General features: G+C 45.6%; 1 protein-coding gene across 2 annotated transcripts in view; it reads left to right on the top strand.

Moving 5' to 3' along the window:
* Nucleotides 1–14,871, top strand: part of SLCO3A1 (solute carrier organic anion transporter family member 3A1) — a 318,155-nt gene extending 303,284 nt beyond the window's left edge. Inside the window, exons 10-11 of one of the 2 annotated variants that reach the window (XM_019945795.3) lie at nucleotides 5,253–5,495; nucleotides 14,205–14,871. In XM_019945795.3, the coding sequence (XP_019801354.2) occupies nucleotides 5,253–5,495; nucleotides 14,205–14,287 (326 nt within the window). In that variant the 3' untranslated portion in view covers nucleotides 14,288–14,871. Of the gene's footprint in view, nucleotides 1–5,252; nucleotides 8,042–14,204 lie in introns of those variants that run through there. The other variant, XM_019945794.3, reaches the window with a different exon arrangement.
* The last annotated feature ends 4,944 nt before the right edge of the window (nucleotides 14,872–19,815 follow it).

Below are 19,815 nucleotides of genomic sequence, written 5' to 3'. Positions count from 1 at the left end.
AAACACTTGTTGCGCTCGCATTGTGAAGTCTTGAATATAAAGAAGTTCTACAGCAAGTGGGAGAAATGAACACGTAAAATGAGTGCGTAAGGAGTAAGCGCAGCCAGCCAGAGACCCCAGATGAGAGGCCGTTGCCCCCAGCCATGGGATGGTGGGGCGCAGGATATAGGGTCTGGAATGTGGGGGAGACCCCTTCCACTCACCTCTGCATTTAGTTGTTCATTCAGCAAACATTTACTAAGCACCAGTGATTTATCTGACCTCCTGAAGGACCTGAACCACCCACGATCTACATCCTGGCCTGTTCTAAGGTGATATCGGATACTTGCCATGGACCCCACTGCAGTCAGGCATGCCCGGGCTTGAGTCCAGCTCTGCCATTACTGGTCATGACGCCTTTGGCAGGTTATTTAAGGTCTTTGAGCCTCAGTGAGTTTAACAAGGCAGCCAGGAATGAAATGAGAATAGAGTAGCTCCTCCCAACCTCTCAGATTTAAGAAAAGGGAATGTCAGGTGCCCGTGGACAATGCTGGACGATGTTGACAGTCCAGTCTCTTTCTTGGCATTGCTGAAACAGAGAAACTCATTAACCCTTTCAGGAGAACATACTTTGACATCCCTTTCTAGCTTGCGCTCGAGGTAACAGTAATTCCATCAGGTTGAATAGAGATTCCGTGGTGAATTCAGGTCTTGGCAGGTAAGCTGGGAGAGGAATGGATATCTTTTGAAATGTAAATGCAAGAGTAATTTGCAGCTTCCATCTTGTCCCATAAAGGAATGTGAATTTATTTTTCTTACAAAAGCCTTTGTTCACCTTTTAAGTTTAGACCAAAGAATATAAATAGGCCTGGCCTTTTCAACCCAGAGAGTGAATTAAGTAACCAAGATACAAGACACCGAGGTTTAATCTTTGTTAATAGATTTCAGGAAAACAGAGACAATTTCCTTAAGCGGCACTGCAATTTTTGCATTGAAATATAGCTGCAATTTGGGCCTGAGTGTAATAGGAAGTAAGATTTAATCCTTTTAATATTCTCTGTAATAGCCAGTAACAGCTTTGAGCTTTCCAGATACCCTCCCCAACATATGGTGGGTTCCCAGTGTCCCTGTGATGGGACCTTAGTTAATGCCTACTTCATCTGTGAGTTTCTCCCAAGGAAACATTAGGAAGAAAAGAGCTCAAAAGGGAGAGGACGGTTCCTGCGGGCTCCAGGGAGGAGAGCATTCTTTTAAAACACACGGTTTCTAAAGAAGTACTTCACTATCATCACTTGCCTCCTTCTTCCTTAGGTAACTGAGGACATAACAGCAGAAGTAGGTACTAACATACACCTCACCCAACTTACCTCCCTTCTGTCACTAATCAGATGAGTTCTAGAATGGCAAAGGCCTCTAAGTAAGAGATCCAGCAAGTGCTTCGTCTCTAATATTCTCTGCACACCTGGAATTCAGGACCTGAGAGCTAGAGCTCCCCTTTGGAAAAGCATTTTAAGTCAAAAAGGAAAAGATGAACTTGGCAGAAAAGAAAGCTAATATTTCCTCCGTTCAGAAATGTAAAAGGGTTGTCACAAAGGTTATAAGGTACAACTCGTAAGGTACCCAATCCAGAGTTTATTCTAAACTATCACCCCCAAGTCCCCTGTACAAGATAAATAAGGTAGCAAAAGTTCTGGCCACATGGAAGGGCCAGACCCTTGCATAACACTCCCCTCATTTGTACCAGAGTGCTCACCTCGAGTCTGACCAGCCAGGCCATATTATTTCCTAAAAGATCAAGAAACTGAGGCACCGAAAGTAACTTACCCCAACCTTTCAGCTCCTTAAGTGAGAGGGTCTTTCATCTTGACCACAAGTGCTCTCCAAAATATCGAGTATAACATGAAACACTTTGCTAGGCACTTAGCTTTCTAATTTCTGTTGGAAGGCTTTTTCTGATACTTTCCAGGGCCTTGTCATCCAATAGTAAAGCTTGACAAGGATAAAACGGACATCGTTAGCACATAGAAATATGCCCTACTTTAAGACAACTCCATGTTATAAAAATCCTCACTCGGATCAGGTATGTGAAAGAGTTACCTATTGGCACTATAGAGGGTTTTTCTTTTTTTTAATTTAAGCAAGCATTAATGAATGGTTCCATGATACTGTACATTTCCTGCAACGTGCTTAAAATATGACCTGATGTGCCCAACTTGGATTTGCATACAACTCTTCAGGCACCCGGGCATTGTGGAGCGAGCGGCCCTGTACCATCAGTTCCTTCCCTTGGCAGAGCTTATACCAGAGGTGTCATAGTCTTGGCTTCCCATTGCCTGGTGGTGGGTGGGGCTAGGACAAGAGAGGCAGAAGGAAAAGGAGGGAGGAGCATGGGAGCCAATTACAACCTAGTAAAACTCTGACAAATAGACAAGTGAATGGATCTGCATTCTCCCACTGGGCCACAGGAACAGGCCAGATATATCCCATTGATCCCCAAGTCTATCCACAATCTAAACTGGCTCCAGATCGCCATTTCTTTACCTAAGTAATGTGGAGTGTAGCTCAGTGTCTATCGGTGGTTGCCATGGCAGTTCCTCCAGTTGGCTCTTTTTCAGTTAAATGAAGAAAGGTATCTGTTGGGGGTCAGGAGAAGACACACTGGTTAGTGAGAAAGGTCTTCAAACACCTGGGCAGCCTTTGGGGCAGAGAATGCTGGGAATGTGAGTTTCCACCCACCAAGACCAACCTGACCTGGGAGCTGCAAAGAGGGAGCAGGTTGTATTGGGAATTTGAGTTTGGAGTTTATTAACTCAAGCTGCCAGAGAGATTTAATTGCAGTTTCAATGAAAATTTCTTCCTGGGGGTGGGGGGCGGTTTCTCTTTTGGGGTAACAAACGACAGAGTTGGACAGTGCTAAGGATAAGTGCTGAGGCACCTGGGCCCAGGAGGAAGCCCTGCCAACCGCATCAGCACTGATAGGATCATGCAGTTCTCTCCCCATTGCCATCCCAGGCCAGTCATTAAAACCAAGGAAACACTGTATGACAGACTCTAACACATATGTATGGAATGTAAAAAGAAAGAAAAAGAAAAACTGGTTCGGATGAACCTAGGGGCAGGACAGGAATAAAGACGCAGATGTTGAGAATGGACTTGAGGACATGGGGAGGGGGAAGGGTAAGCTGGGACAAAGTGAGAGAGTGGCATGGACATATATACACTACCAAACGTAAAATAGGTAGCTAGTGGGGAGCAGCCACATAGCACAGGGAGATCAGCTCGGTGCTTTGTGACCACCCTAGAGGGGTGGGATAGGGAGGGTGGGAGGGAGGGAGACGCAAGAGGGAGGAGATATGGGGATGTATGTACACATATAGCTGATTCACTTTGTTATACAGCAGAAACTAAGTAAAGCGATTATACTCCAATAAAGATGTTAAAAAAAACCAAACAAACAAGGAAACAGACTCACAGACATAGACTAGAAAACAAACTTATGGTTATCAAAGGGGAAAGGGAGGGAAGGGATAAATTAGGAGTTTGGCATTAACAGATTCACACTACTACATATAAAATAGATAAACAACAAGGACCTACCATATAGCGTGGGAACTGTATTCAATATCTTGTAATAACCTATAATGGAAAAGAATCTGAAAAAGAATAGATATGTATAATTGAATCACTGCTGTACACCTGAAACTAACATAACGTTGTTAATCAACTAGACTTCAGTTAAAAAAACAAACCAAGGAAGTGCTGCTTCCTTCATTAAGCCCCCCTCTTCCAGGCTGCCCTCTGAGGCTCTGCTGTGGGTATAACAGAGCCATTCTTATTCTGGTGATCATGGATGGACTTCAGGGGTCCATGAAACCCCTGAAATGTGGATGCGATTTTGTGGGTAGATGTATTTTTCTGAAGGAAAGGTCGATATCTCATCAAATTGTCAGTGGGATTTTCCTTAATACAAAAGTGAAACTCAGTCCAGGGCTGAAAAGAATGCTCAGGGTATCAGGGTACCTTGGCACTGGGATATGGGAATTGTCACCACCTGCTTCCAGGGATCACTTCCTGCTTCTCACCGAAGATGATTGGTACCATATTCTGGCCTTGGGGACACTGTTTCTTCCGAAGCAATTAATTTGTATTAATGGCCCATCCATTGCTTTCCCATAATACAGATGAAACATTTTTCCCCCAACAGGGCAGAATCGCCTGGGAATGTTTTATTTTAACAATGCTGATGACCAGGCCACATACCCAATATTCCAATTTAATTGGTCTCGGGTAGGACACCTCAGAGGATTTTAATGTGCAGCCAGGCCTGATAACCTTTGAGCTCGGGGGTAGCAGCAGGCGCATGAACGCAGAGAGTAACAGAGAACTGAATTAAGGATGATGAATAGTTTCCATCTCGTCTGCCTTTTTCGATGACTGATTGTAGGTGCATGAAATGATCTATTGTGAAGGTTTTAAAACCGGTTCCTGGTTCAGAATGAAAAGTATTCTGTTCCAGTGGTAATATGTAGGGGAAGGAAAGTTGTCAGTATGTGTGCAGATATTTTCCAGCTATTAAACCATACACACGTGTATACTTACATATCTTTGTATATAGACATATATGAGAACACATCCTTCATATGTATATGTGTGTGTGCGTATTATATATACACACACATAAGGTGTAGTGTACTCATTTTCAACCTCTGGTCCCCTCTGGTTCCAACTCCCTCCTCTCAAGAGCCCACAGAGCCTCAGAAGCTCCATGCAAAAGAGCGATACGCAGAGTATGATGCCTCTTAGCAGTTTCCTCTACAAGGGTGCACTCCTTTGAGTGACACCAAGAATGTCTCCCTTCAGGGAAGACTCTTCCTTCTCAGACTCTCAGTGGGTGATGATCCCGGATGTCATTTGTGTTTACTCTGTGCCACGCACTGTTCTAAATGCTTTCCATGTATTCAATGAGCCAACCTTCACAGTGATCTGAGAAGGACTGATGTTACTAACCCCATCTTGCAGATGGGGAAACTAAGGCACAGAGGGCTTAAATAACTTGCACAGGCTTGTGCAGGAAGAGGCAGAGCTGAGATTAGAACCCAAGCAGTTCGACCTCCTGACAGGGTCTTTACCCCACTGTGCTATAGAACCACTGAATGTGGTCCACGAACCCTGCGGTCCTGTCGGAAGAGATACGTACGGGGACAGGGGAGCCCTTCTCTCCATCGAACCAGCCGTTCGAGCCCAAACATTAACTGTCCGTTTCCCTCTGACAGGCTTCATCCCCCCACCACTCATCTTCGGGGCCGGCATCGACTCCACCTGCCTGTTCTGGAGCACATTCTGTGGGGAGCAAGGCGCCTGCGTCCTCTACGACAACGTGGCCTACAGATACCTGTACGTCAGCATCGCCATCGCGCTCAAGTCCTTTGCCTTCCTCCTCTACACCACCACGTGGCAGTGCCTGAGGAAAAACTATAAACGATACATCAAAAACCACGAGGGCGGGCTGAGCACCAGTGAGTTCTTTGCCTCTACTCTGACCCTAGACAATCTGGGGAGGGACCCTGTGCCCGCCAACCAGACACATAGGACAAAATTTATCTATAACCTTGAAGATCATGAGTGGTGTGAGAACATGGAGTCTGTTTTATAGTGACTGAAGGAGGGTTGAACTCTGTATTAGTCATCCAAGGGTCATTTTTCCTAAAAAAAGAAAAAAAAGAAAAAAGTTTAAAAAAAAAAAACTCAATACACACAGAGACACACACACACACATGTACACACAGCACCTTTGTCCTTTTTCTCAAAATCAGAGCCAGACAGGATTCAAACTAAGGAGAGCGTGGGATCACGTGGTTGACATGCAACCTCCTGGGGCTCAGAGTCTACTCTTTGAAGGCACCTCATGGTTTTTTCAGGATGCCGACAGCTGCAAGCAACAGGCACTGCCAAATTCAGGGAACAGTGGTGGCCGGCTTGGAGGACGGACCTTTCTGGATATATATACACATACAAAACAAAAAAATATATATATATTAAAAAAAAGAAGTCTACTAAAAAACCCAAGTTGACAACATTTGCCAGGATAAGCACTAGTGACACACCCCATGCCACCCTCCCCGCCCACATGGGGGGGGAGGGGCACCCAAGTCGGAGGAGTGGAGGCCCACTTCTCTAACTTTTGCAATATGGGTCGCTGTGTGGACGACTCACCCAGTCTACACATGTGGTTCAAGGCCCCAGAGTTCTCTCAGCGATGCTAAAGGGTGATCTGTGCTGGAGACTGTAATTGACACCTCTCACCAGCTCCATTTCCATTTCTCAAGACTGAGGGCCCCAGGGGGAGCCGGACATGGGGGGGCCAGCACCTCCCCTTCCCCGCAGCACCTCCCATTGGAGTGCGTCCCCCAGCCCCGCAGAGTGACCTCAGGAAGCAGTGGGCCTCGCCTGGCTATGACTGACTTCGCTCAGAGCCGGTGAAACCCAACCTAGTCCAAGTCATTTGCTTACATTTGCCAAACATTTTGCCATTTTTAAGGAAAAAAATGCAATGCATATGAATTTCAAACTGTTGTATGTGTAATCCTCTGATACTATTTTTAACTACTTCTCAAATCTGTGTTAACCCTTCAGTCACTAACACAGTTCTCTAGGCCGAATTTATTACGCTGGTTGCTTTTACTTTTCTCCTTTTTTAATGCACCAAAAATATAATGTTATTCAAGGGATGCAATTAATCTATTGTAATTTTTTTATCATTTTATCCTCATTTGGATAGTCTGTGAAAACAAGAATATGCAGTGTGTTAAAAGAAAAAAAAAAAAAGCTTAAAAAAGAGAGTGTATATGCACCCTGCCTTTAAAAGGATCACATTTGAGGCAACAGGGGATAACGTGATGAATTGCAAATTTGCCTTCTCCATTTATTCCCCATGATTCAGTGATCACTGTCACGGGAAGCCCTTTCATATGCCTGCTTCACATGCCAAGAGGTGTTCTTTTCAACCTGCAGCGGAGACACGCTCAGCTGTGGGTTGTGTGTATGGGTGCAGGGCTTCTGGGGAGAGGAGACGGAAAAAAGAACAGTTCCCTAGCACAAGCTTTGAGCAGCATGTAATGTCTGGGATAACAGACCCACAAGCTCCTGGAAGCTACTGCACGTTCACTGCCTGAAAATGTCTAATATCTTCAGGGTCAGTCTTGGAACTAAGAGGCCTTTGTCTGTATGTGTTTTGAAAGTGGCTGAATCTCAAACAGCTAGAAGCGAACCTACCGTTGTTTGGGGTAAGAATCACAGGAAAACCTCTTGCATCCAGCTGACTCGGCCTGGTGGGGCGTTTGCAGAAGGGGCAGAGCTTATGAGAGAGAGAGCACGCGCACATGCACACACAGGGTCCAGTTAACCCACCTTTCATGCTATTGCAGTGACCTCGATCTAGGCCACTCCTGGGCCTGGAAAGACCCCAAGGATGGGTTGGTTGGTTGGCTTTTTCACCTCAGACAGACACGTATTTTCAGGTCATCTAGAAGGCCACAAGAGAATCAGGAAAGAAAAGAGTGGGGCGGCGGGAGAGGGGCATTGTGATGAATTTTTAACAAATGCTGTAAATGGGGCAGTTTGAGTTACAGCCCCAAACTAGAGAAAAGCCCCACGGAGCAAGGATGCCCAAAAGAAGCTTGTGTCACGGTGCGGAGCCACCGTGATCTGCTGCATCCCGGGACAGGATGCTTCTGGAAGAGCTTCCTCCTGTGTTTTGCTTGAGTCTGTCCTTGTTCCTGAAAATGGGGACGCTCATCAATATGTTAACTAGTTAAAGGTGGGATTGTTCTCCAACAATTCATAAACTGTGTACACTCTGTGGCTCCCGAGGCTGTGATTCCATCCTGTATAGGTGTTGGGTTGGTTTTGTCTTGAAAATGTATTGCTAATAGATCACTGCCCTCTTGTATATGATTGTGTAGCTCCCCCAAATCAGTCCACACCCACGGAGGCTGCAGAACCTCGTGTTTCATGGGGCTATTTGTGTTTTTGTTTGTTTTTTAAAAAAGATTTTTGAAAACTCTTTGCATTTTGGCTATTTTTCCTAAGATTTTAGGCTGAATAAGAGGTTAGGATGACAAAGGAAAACAACTCCAGGGCTCAGTTTTATCAACAACTGGATCGAAATTTAAAGGCCCCTCTTGTAAGAGGGCTCTAACATGTGTTGTTGTCACCTTTAAAAATTTTAATTTCTCTCCCATACTCCAGAACAGAAAACCTAGTCTAGCTTTAATTTTCCTTTTGTGCTACAAGGAACCGTTGTACATACCCTTCCCAATCCGGCCCCTTGATTATTTGCTTGGTTTTGAGCAGGATTTTAAATGGAAAGATTTCCTGGGGAGATCTTCATTGGACTTATGGAAAACAAAAATGTAAGGGACGGAATAAACCTAGAAAGTGAATGCTAACGTTCTCTCTCTTCTGCTACAAAGCCCTCCACCACCTTAGTGGAAGGTGCCCAGGGATGGATGGAAAGGCTCTCTTTGCTGCAACTTGCGACAGGTTTTTGTAACTCCTACATATAGACCAAAAAGGTTTCTACCAGTAATATTCCTGCATATGAAGTGAACACATTTTCTAGAGTCTCTGTCTCTGGGGGACGGAGTTTGCTGTCTTCCTCCTGCTGAGGCTGTGCGCTGTCAGGGAAGCCCAGCAGCTTTGCTGCCTTCTTCACGCCTCCACAGAGGAAGGCTGTGAAGCTCCCAGGCACCCCAGGGACACTGCCACTCCAGGAGGCCACAGCATGTGGGCTTTCCTCACAGCTAACGAAGGAGCCAGAGATGCTTCTGCTCACGAGTCCCCTAAGGAGTTTGCTAGCAGCCCTTAACAGGCAAAGTAATAAGGGGAAACCAAGAGCTTCTAAGGAATCCTTTGACAGACTTCCTAATGTCTTCCGAGCAGGAAGGAACGTGCTTCTTCATAAAAATCGCTTCTTTCTCCCCACCCTCCAGTGGAATAGCTTCCCCTAGTGATGATTTGTAGAGTTTGGTTAAGTGGTGTCTCTACATTCAAATCCCTGATTCCACTTCCCCATCTCCAATAATAACCTAGAGCATCCCCTCGCTCGGGCGTGGCAACATTTCCCATGCCTTGCACGCAGGCCCAAGGTGACCCACAGAAATATTCTGTTCAAGGCGGCCAGCTGGTCCCTGGGATGATAGCCACACCACTCCTGAGGAGATTTCTCAGGAAAAAGATTCTGCCGTGGTTGCTAATAGATTATCTTCCACACTTCCAAAGCAGGCCATTCCTGAGGAGCATGTAAAATGGAAACATACATATACTCACAGGGAAACCCTCTGAGGAGAAGCAGCTGTTGGTTCCGCATGAGCCTACAAGGCTGTTTTTCTTGCTGCCCGCTGTTCAGGTCATAGGAAGTGTGGTTTCTCCTCCACCCAGTCAAGCCCACCAGGCCTGTGTTCTAAGCCCTGTTTGGGAGTCCTGAATGTACTCCTGAGCAACGTGAAGCAATAAAGTTCAACCTGTAGAAATCAATGCAGCTGATTATACAATCAAGAAAAGAGGGACAGGACAGGGTAAGCTTCTGTCCTGTTTGGTGGTGTTCACCCTACTGTTTTGTTGTTTGTATGTTTGGGTGGTGTTCACCCTATTGTTTTGTTGTTTGTATGTTTGGTTTGGTTTGGATGAGGGGAGAAAAACAGACAAGCAGTTTTTCAGTCTAACAGAATATTTGCTGTCTTGTGCTGTTCTTACCTGTTTCGATGGAGAACCAGTATCTGTCCAGGAGAAGGTGCCGGACACGTAGTAGGGGCTTAATTACTCCACTGAGCTCATGTCAGTGCCTCTCAACAGCCTCCTTTGAGCCATGGTCTGTGTCTCCCTTTCGGTTAGAATCCAGATCAAATCCCTCAGAGGTGCGACATTTTCCAAGAGAGGGTGCTAGTGAAATTAAATTGAGCCTGGAAATTAATTTGAGGCATAAACAGAGTCCTTTTCCTCCTCTCTGCCCTTCCCTCCTTGTTTCCTCCTTATTCACCTCTCCCAACTCAGTTCAAATTCTTGAGTTCTGCACAGCTGTGAGGACTTAATCTCTGAGAGTGACCAGCCCTACCGATAGCCTTTGGACCTAGCCCCCCTGGGGTATTATGGTTACTCAGGAATAAATTGGTAAAACAAAGGAATCTCTTAACTGGCAGAACATGCAAGAAAGACATTGTTCAGATGCCTCTTGCGGGGCCTGTTGCTAGGATCACACGGGAATTTACACTGTCTGCACACAGCCACCCACTTGTGTCTCCCCTCCCTCATGCTTGTAGGTGACCTCAGAGTGCTTGGTTATCATGGCAGGGAAGACATGAGTTAAAAAGCCTGAAATGGGGAATTCAGAAAAGCCAGGATTCCCCAGCACATTAGAAATCTGTGACTGCCATGGAGTTAAGGACAGAGCTCATGCTTCTCAGGGACCCTCCACATGGTAGCACAGTCTTCCTTGGCAGGATTAGTGCCATTTAGGGGAGCATTATATGAGCTTGATAATTTCCAGTGATGTGTTTATTCACTCACGACTTCATTAAAATGTTGACTGTGTGCCAGGCTCCGAACCAGGTACAAAGGTAGAGAAGACATGGTCCCACCCTCCAAGAACTCAAAGTTTAATGATTGAAACAGACCTGAACACAAATAAAAGCAATAGAATAGTCATTTTAAGAGCCAGGGTCTGTCTGTCTGTCTGTCTGTGTCTGGGAGCAATGAGGGCTGTTTCAGGGAGCTGGGAAGTTCTGCATCATGGCATCAAGAATCAGGAAGGCTTCAGAGAGCCGGTGGTCTAGAAAACAAGAACCAAAGAGCAGTGGATGTCTGCCAGGGAGCCAGGGGAAGAGACCCTCCATCGACAGGACCAGCAGAGCAAGTTCACAAACCTTCCATAAAGGACCAGGTTGTGACCATTTTAGGCTTTGAGGATCATTGAGTCTTTGTGGCCACTACTCTTTTGTCATAGCAGGGAAGCAGCCCGAGACAATGTGTAAACAAATGAGTGGGCTGTGCTCCAATAAAGCTTTATTTACAAAGACAGGCAGTCTCTGGGTTTGGCTGAGGGAGGGCTGTAGCATGCTGATCTCTGTTCTGGAAAACAACGAGGTCTGAAGCAGCATGGCATACAGTCTGATGGACTGTAGCAGCAGAGGCCACTGTAGCCTGGGCTGAGTGATGGATTGGAAGGGTCCTTCAGCCTTAAAAATCTAATTCAGGTATCCCATTTTCCAAGAAAGAGGTAAGTATCCCATTGTCGTCAGGGTTTGCAATGAAGGCAACATTATCTTTCTCCTGTGTAACGAGGGGAATTGGAACTATACAATCTACAGTCTCTTCCAGCCCTGACACCCACTTCCTAGCTCTACCAGAGTAATCATCTGTTTTTCTTAAGTGATGGAAGTGGACATGGGAGGGGAAAATGCAGGAACAAGACAGAGGAGATTGAATCCAGATACTGAATAGTGTCTCAAGTTTCTTCCCTCCAAGACGAAACCTTGGCACTAGAAAGCTAGTAGATATGCCCAGTGGAATCATTGGTAAGCATGAATAATAACTAATAATAATAGTAGCTGACATTTGCCAAGCACTTAGTATGAACCAGCTTATCACATGTATTAGCTCGTTTAATCTCAACCATAGCCCTGTGAGGCAGAAGCAGTTATTAAACTTCAGTTTACACAAAAGGAAAATGAGTCTGGGAAAGCTTCCAGAATTGGCTCAAGGTCACAAAGCCGAGTTTCAAACCCAGGTCAACAAATCCACAGCTCGTGTTCTTTGCCTTTATGGGTACTCCCTCCATCCTGGGCAGGAAATGAGAGACCCTTCCCACCTGTAGGGATGTCCTATTCAGAAGACTCCAACTCAAATGGACTGTGGATGCCCCCCACGCTCTCGCATGCCCCCTATCATAACAACGGGGACATGGCAACAGCTGTATTCTGGGGACATCTGCTCTTCCTGTGTTGTTCCCAGTCTTAACCACAGAGCCCAGTGATAACTTATTTGGGATGTTCTGCCAGAAGCAGGCAGGTAAGAGGAAACAGGAGATGATGCCTCCACTCTAATGCATTTTGAAATGCAATTTCAAAGTGCTGAAATACCAGGGAGACAGTCCTCAGCACTGGTCATCAGCTCCAGTGGGAGAGACCCCGGACACCCCTCCCACCTGGCACCCCTGCAGTCCTCAGCATCAACCTCAGGAGCTCGGCTCCAGCCCAGGGCCTCAGACACACCGATGCTGGTCACTGGTTGGAGATATGTCTTGCTCTATTATCAAATACTAGACTTTTAGGAACAGAGTTTCTAGATGTTTTGATTTTTGTATTAACGACTCAGGCCAACAATCAGTAATTGATGATTAGCACCGATTCTGAATATTTTTCTGTCAGGTAAAGTGATTATGTTCTCTTACTGGGAGCAGATGGAACAACCATAGTAAATTTTCTGGAGGTTTAACATCCTGTAGGCTGAGATTTTACCATCCCATTACATCCCAGAAAATAATGTTCCTCTTAAATTTATGCTAACTTAATAGAAGGTAACTCTCGTGGAGATGGGTTTGTCAAGACTGTTGGATTTTATAATCGAAGACCATAAAATGAAGTGGAAGTATGCAACGTAGGACGTTTCATTATAAGAGGAACCCAGCTAACACATCAGTTGTGCTCTAGCCCAGCCCTTTACAGGAGGAAAGGGGCTGGAAGCTCATGCTTATTATGAGGCTGCTACCCACGTGCCAGGGGCCCTAAGGCCTGATCCCAGGTAATATTCTCAGCAGCTTTCTCACACCTGCCCTATGAGGTAAGTGTCATTGTTTCCACTTTACAGATCAGAAAACTAAGGCTCAGTAAACCAAAGCTTCCCAAGGTCACACAGCTAGTTAGAAAGTCACCAGGAGCCAATGTCGGGTCTGTCTGACTCCTGAACCAGTGCTCTCTCCATGACACCACGAACGCCACCAAAGTGAGAACGCAGATCTGGCTGGCTCCTCAGGAAGCTTTGATGAAACCAGGAAGGCATCTACTGTCAGAAACCCCTACAAAAGTCTATAATTCCATAGAGAAATGAGGCAACAGCTGGCAGTGAAAACCTCTGCCAAACTTTGCCTACCGGCACAGAGATCTAAAATGAGAAGAACTTTCTTTCCTTCAGTAAACACTGGAGACCTTTAGAAACACTCCTCCTTCCTTTTTCCACCTTAGCCACGTCAGCAGAAGTTGACCATCTCCCCATCATTCTCTGCCTGATTCATTCTGCACACAAGAACCAACCCCATCTCTCTCACTTCTGTCCCACCTTCCCCAACTCCCTGCCCCCATGGCTTCTAACAGAGCCCCCAAGACTAAAAGAACTTGAACCTTGTGAAAGTTGAGAAGGATTCTCCAAACTGTCCAGAACATGTGAGCTGCATCTCCTATAAGCCAGGTCTCAGCTGCAAAATCCTGAGGAAAGGACTGACATTTCCACATTGTCACCTTTTGTACTACCGGGTCAGAGTCTAGAGAGGACAAGGAAATGAGTGGGGATTTCCATGGTACCGCTCTGGCTATCATCGAACAGGAAAGCTGCATGTCACGGTCATGGAGACCTACACAACTTGTAAGTCATCACAGGGACGAAGCTGGGTTTTTCGTGCCTTTTAAATGAAGCCTCAGCATCTATTTCAGAAGTGTTGTGGAGGCTTAAAAACCTTGCTCCAACGAGGAGATTCTTTCACTCAGCATGTGGTGACCCTCTGTGGCTGAATGAGAAGCAAACTGGTCCCAAATGCTGGAGGAGAAAGCATGACGTTAGAATGCCAGGAGGTTCTCTCTGGTACACAGCCACCTGTTCAACAGAGATTGCAGTGACAGTGTCTGTCAGTGGTGACTTACGAGGATGAAGATAAGTTGATGACGGGGATGCAGCTTATTCCTTCCCATAGAGTAAACATCCACGTAGGTGTTGGTACAGACATGTATAGATATGCGCTTCTCAGAAAAATTTGGCCTACATAAAGGTCTTCGGGCTTGGAGTCTGGTTCCTTGGGGTGACGTGGAGCAAAACGTAGCGTTTTATTGACATGACTTCCTGCTCTTATCCATTCCACTGGAAGGCCAGGATGCTGTTATATAAGCCTAAAAAATAAGTAGGAAAACCAGAAAAGACCGATCTCTTTTTCCTCTTGGCTCTCTTCCCCCCTCCCCCTTTAGGCACAGAGTACCAAGACATTGAGACTGAGAAAACCTGTCCCGAGTCACAGTCACCTTCAGAAGACTCCTTTGTGAGAAGCTGAGGGCCTGGCCCTCGTCCTGCACAGAACAGCCCGCCACCGCCCACAGACCTCGCGGGCCTGACTTAGCGTGCTCTGCCCTGCCTGAGAACCCAAGGGTCCCTGTGAGGACTCTCCGGCCAGTACGTGGTCCTTTGAGGCCCCAAGCACAGGCCTGTGACGAGGACTAAGCAGGTGTCTGTGGCCAGGAGTCCTCCAAACCCTTGGAGTAGGCATTTTCCTGGATCACTAAAGAGTAATATTGACCAGATGTGCAAATTTCCTTCTGCCCATTCCCTCCTTTGGCTCCTGTGGGGATGGTCTGCTGACATGCTTTAGAAAACTCCCTCTTGGGAATGCTTCTCTGACCGAGGGCTCCAACAGTTCTTCCAAAAGCAGCTAAGTCTGGATTTTAAAAGGAGGGGGTAAAAATTACCCTGTTTCCTAGAACAGAGGGGGGAAAAAAGCACATACTCAATAGATTTTGAGTGTGGTATTCTGTATTTTTGCAGCTTCTATTTTCCAGATGAGCAGTCTAGAAATATGTGATGTAAAGTACATACTGTACGTTTGCTGAGAATTATATTAAAAGCACTATTTTAATTCTTGCTCAGTCTCACGCTGTAATCTCTATTATCTTTCTCTCTTGTGTCTTGGGTAGGACAATCCTCAAAGACTCTTGAGGAGAGTGTTTCTGGCTGTGTGTGTTCTATATTTACGGGCTTTGAATAGTTCAAAAGAGCATAGTCTTTGGAGCCGAAACAGACCTGGGTTCAAATCCTCATCCCAGCACTCGCTTACTGGTGTGGTATTGGGGAAGTGATCTGACTCCTCTGAGCCCCAGTTTCATCATCTGTAAAATGGGAATACTGTCGCCTGCTTTACACAATTGTGGTAAGGCTTCAATGCAATCCAGCGTGAAGGAAGCACCATGTCTCACAGAGAATGAGCACGGAGAAATGGTACTTGTTCATTGCTTCCCAGCCTCTGGCTGGAATTAGATGGTCCACAACACTGTCATGGTTCCTACTGATACATTCCATAGTACTGTAATGTCACCATCTGGTTTTCCTTTCTGGTTCTCCCATTGTCCGTAAACCCTGGGAGAGCAGGTAACGGCTTCCTCTTGGGATACAGTGCCTAGAATAGTGTGTGACATTTGGTGGATGTTCATTGTATAATTGAATGAATGAATGATGAACAAACAACCTCAGAATCATCAACCTCTGGGGCTTTGACTTTAGTCCCACCCCTCTGAGGCAAGGGCAGCATTTGCCTTCCCTTCTCTAGGTCCATAGACCCTCCCACAAGCCTCACTGCCTGGCTGGAGCTCCATTGCCTTCCCAGTCATTGTTAGGCTGCCATTGTGAGGCTGCTTCCTAATTGGCCAGCTTCTCCACTACATCCTTAATCCACTGACAGGACTCCTACCTCCTATGGACAGTCAAGTTGATGCCTGCCGCTGGTGTGCATCTGAGAGTCCTCACTACAGTCATTACATCCCTGGCCAGACAGGAGCTCCGGGAGCTAATGCTCACTCTCTGTCATCTGAACAGAAGACCCAGCATGGCCCCAGTCCTCATGTGGGGCTAACCCTGATAACTGACCTATGTTCTCAGATCCCCTTACAGCCTGGATCTTGCCCTCCTACAGCCCCATCGTTTGCAGTTGAGCTCACCTGAAATCAACGCTTGTCAAGCTAATATTCCTTGAAGACTTCACCCTCCCTCAGCCCTGCCTGATATTTTCACTCTGGGATCCATGGACTCAGAAAAGAGTATGCTTGGGTGAGTTACCTTCTCTGAGGCCCTATTACCTGGCCCATTGGTGTCTCGAGGACTTCTTTTCAGCCTGACCCTATTATTTATGGGATTGTTTCTTTTTTGCAACAAAACAACATGATTTATTCTCTCCAGCATAAAAATCCCAAGAAAATGCAATTTCAACGTTTTCCATCATGATGTGAAAAGATGCTGAAACAGCTGAAAAAGTGGTTAGTGATTCGTCACGGAAGCTGAGCTTCATTTGCACTGGAAATTCAGTTGGAGGCGGAAGAAGGAAGAAGGGGAGGGTGTTGCTTATGGCATCCATGCTCTCAGTCCAAATCTCACATTTGTTTTTCACCTACAGTCCAATTTCTTTTCTTTTGCTATATTTTCCACTGTAAAGGCAGTCAATTTATGGAAAACTTACACTCCCATCTATTTTATCTGAACTTCACAAAGATGTCTTACTTATTTTGGGGGATCAAGAGATTCATCCTTCAATATCTAAGCAGGTCCGTGAGAGAGCTGTGTGCACAGGTTGTTCAACCAACTCAGGGAGAATAGACTGCTTAGATTAATCCAAATGCCATTTCCTCCAGATGTCCTATCAACTACCATGGGCCACTGGGGCTTTCAACTACGTATATATTTGGTCCATCTTGATCTAGATCTGAAAATCCAACTTGACCCTTTTCTCAGTCTTTGTGAAAGGGTTAGTCATGCACCCAAACATTTGGCACAACTGAAATTAAAACAAGCTGTTTCTGTGGCCTTGAATGTGGATTCAGAACCACCATGATCACATCCACTTTACAAAGAGCTGCCCTTTTTTTTTTTTCTTTTCAGGCTTTGTTACTTCAGGAACTCCTGCTATAGCACTGTTACCATAACTGTGCAGAGAAATGTCTAATTAATGCAGAGGGCAGAGACTAGCTTTTGCTTTCCAGAAAGCATCTTTAAAAATGTCTTAACCTTTCTGAGTTCTAGTGTTCCCATGTATAAAATGCATAAACACGTAGTTATCAGATCCCCAAAGGAGAGCTTTGCAGATCTTCAAGAGTGTTTCAATGGGCAATCTCACTTCCCACTTCCTCCTAAGGTAATTAAGGGGTGAAATAAAGAAGACAATCAACCTGGAACACAAAGGCAGGGTAATAAATGCATGAGTTCAGTTGACCAGCAATATAAAAAAAACAGGCTCAGGGACTGAAACATGACATGGCAGAAGCCAGCAGCCTCCTTTGGAAAGGAGACATTCTCCTGTGAGGCTCTCTCCATCACCTGTCACTGAGAACTTGCCCACAATCCCCAGGAGCAACTGAAACATCTCCCAGTGAAAAGGAGGTGGGAACCCCTGTCCTCAGGCTTTACACCCCCAGCTTAGCAACAGGCTCCTTTCTTACCCCGGAAGCTTAACTTGCTCCCATGCTGATCCTTCCATTTCTTTGGGGAATTATTCTGTAGGAAGGCAACTAAATTTTCATAGTAAAATCAGTGCTTGATATAGGTAAAAAGAAAATACAAAAACAAAAAAGAAAAGAGCCCAAAGAAAATGGCTGTTCCTTCTGTTGTTTCTAAAATAATCATTGCCTAGCTCTTTAAGTTCAATGCAAATAATTAGGCATTACAATGCAATGCTAGAAAGGGAGACAATATGCCTTTTTTTTTTTTGACTTTGTTTATCGAAGTGTAGTTGATTTACAATGTTGTGTTAGTTTCAGGTGTACAGCAAAGAGATTCAGTTATATATATATATTTTTTTCAGATTCTTTTCCCTTATAGGTTGTTACAAAATATTAAGTATAGTTCCCTGTGCTATACAGTAGGTCCTTATTTATCTATTTTATATATAGTAGTATGTAACTATTAATCCCAAACTCCTAATTTATCCCTCCCCTCCCTTTCCCGTTTGGTAACCATAAGTTTGTTTTCTATGTCTCTAGGTCTATTTCTATTTTGTAAATAAGTTTCTTTGTATCTTTTTTCTTTTTCTTTTTTTTTAGATTCCACATATAAGCAATATCATATGATATTTGTCTTTCTCTGTCTGGCTTACTGGCTTACTTCACTTAGTATGATAATCTCTAGGTCCATCCATGTTGCTGAAAATGGCATTATTTCATTCTTTTTTTATGGGTGACTGATATTCCATTGTTTATGTATACTACATCTTCTTTATCCATTCGTCTGTTGATGGACACTTAGGTTGCTTCCACATCTTGGCTATTATAAATAGTATTGTAATGAACATTGGGGAGATGTATGTCTTGAGCAGGACACTGGAGGTGAGATTTTATTTAAATGGCAACTGTCTCTGTGAACATGACCCTTGAAGAAGAAGTCAATCATTTCCTCAGATGGTATCAGCAGATCAATCCTGAAAGCATGACTGAGGCAGGGAGGAGAGATACAGAATTTAGACCATGTGGGTGAGGACAGGGTTTAAAAACACTTGGAGGCCCTCAGTCCGACTTGGTCCCACCCTGTCCTTCACGGCATCCTACAACTCTTGGGAATGTGAGTGCTGCGGGAGGTGATTGCTGTTCCTGCATCCATTCCATATTTCAAACTGATGTATGTTATGTTTAAAGCAAGGCTGTGATTTTCAGTTAGTACAGACAGGACCCTGTGAGGTCCTCTGCACATAGTAGGCCCTCTACAGCTGGGGGCAGTAGGAAGGCAGGATGGCTTGGTGGAAAGAGCAGGTAACAGGTCTGCATCTCAGCTCAGCTGCTTACTAACCTTGCCAGGTTAGCATGTCACGTCACCACTCTGAACTTCGGCTACGTGTGGCTCTGAGATGGGAAGGTTTCAGCCCCCTTGGCAGAGACATCGTGAGAATTCAGTGTACGCACAGCCCATCATCTGTCCCTGGTGGGGCTCAAGAAGTGATGAGTTTCATTGAGAAGTCTCGTCCTCAGCCATTTAAATACAAACCAGCTTCCATTTACCAATATTTGCTACCACTTTGCTTTTTGGAAACCCTCTTTTCTGCTGTGTACTGCTCCTGAAATGACTTAATCAGTCAATTCCTTAATTTTTTGAGTCATTTTTACTTATTAAAATAGCTTCGCTTCACTCCTTAAGCCCTGGTCCTGGCCATTTGAGAACTCCTGACACATCTTCCATTCAAGCCCTCCCCAACAAGGGCAGGCCAGATGGACCTGTGCCTCTGGGGGGCCTGGAGCGAGGGGAAGCTTGTTCTGCTCTCTCCCCGCAACTGCCTTCCTCTTCTCTGCCCAGACTCGGATCCAGGGTGGTTTGCTTACCAGACTGCCCGTGGCTAAGCTTGCTGCCATCGCTGGCTGTCATTGCTGCCCCAACCCCTTCTGAAAAGTACTGGTGTGGAAGCAGACAAGCCCCAGGAAGCCCAACTAAAGAAGGAGCCCATCCCAGGAGCTCCCCTGGGCTCTGTGACTCCCTAGGAAACCCTCAGCCTACCACCTCACCTGAGCTCAGGCCTGGGGTAGGAGCAGGGCCATCATCCCCAGCTCTCTGTAACAGATTGGCTCCAAGGTCTGTCGTTGCCTCCCTCCTCCCCGGCCCATCTCGCCAGTGTACTCCCTCACCTCTCCCCAGCATGCTCTGATAGCGGCAGGACACGGCTGCAAGCCCTGGCACCCCGTGTGCAAGATGTCAGCCTCCCCTTCTTAATGTAACTGCAAATTTTACCAGCAATTGCTTTGGGGACCCCATTCCCTTAACATTGGGACTGAAAACCAGTCAATGTCACTCTTTGTAGACATCACTTCTCCCTGCAAAATGGTGACCTCTCACCCCCTTCTC

Source organism: Tursiops truncatus, chromosome 2, assembly GCF_011762595.2.
Source record: "Tursiops truncatus isolate mTurTru1 chromosome 2, mTurTru1.mat.Y, whole genome shotgun sequence".
Taxonomy (NCBI): Eukaryota; Metazoa; Chordata; class Mammalia; order Artiodactyla; family Delphinidae; genus Tursiops; species Tursiops truncatus.
This window is presented reverse-complemented; position numbering and strand designations above follow the sequence as displayed.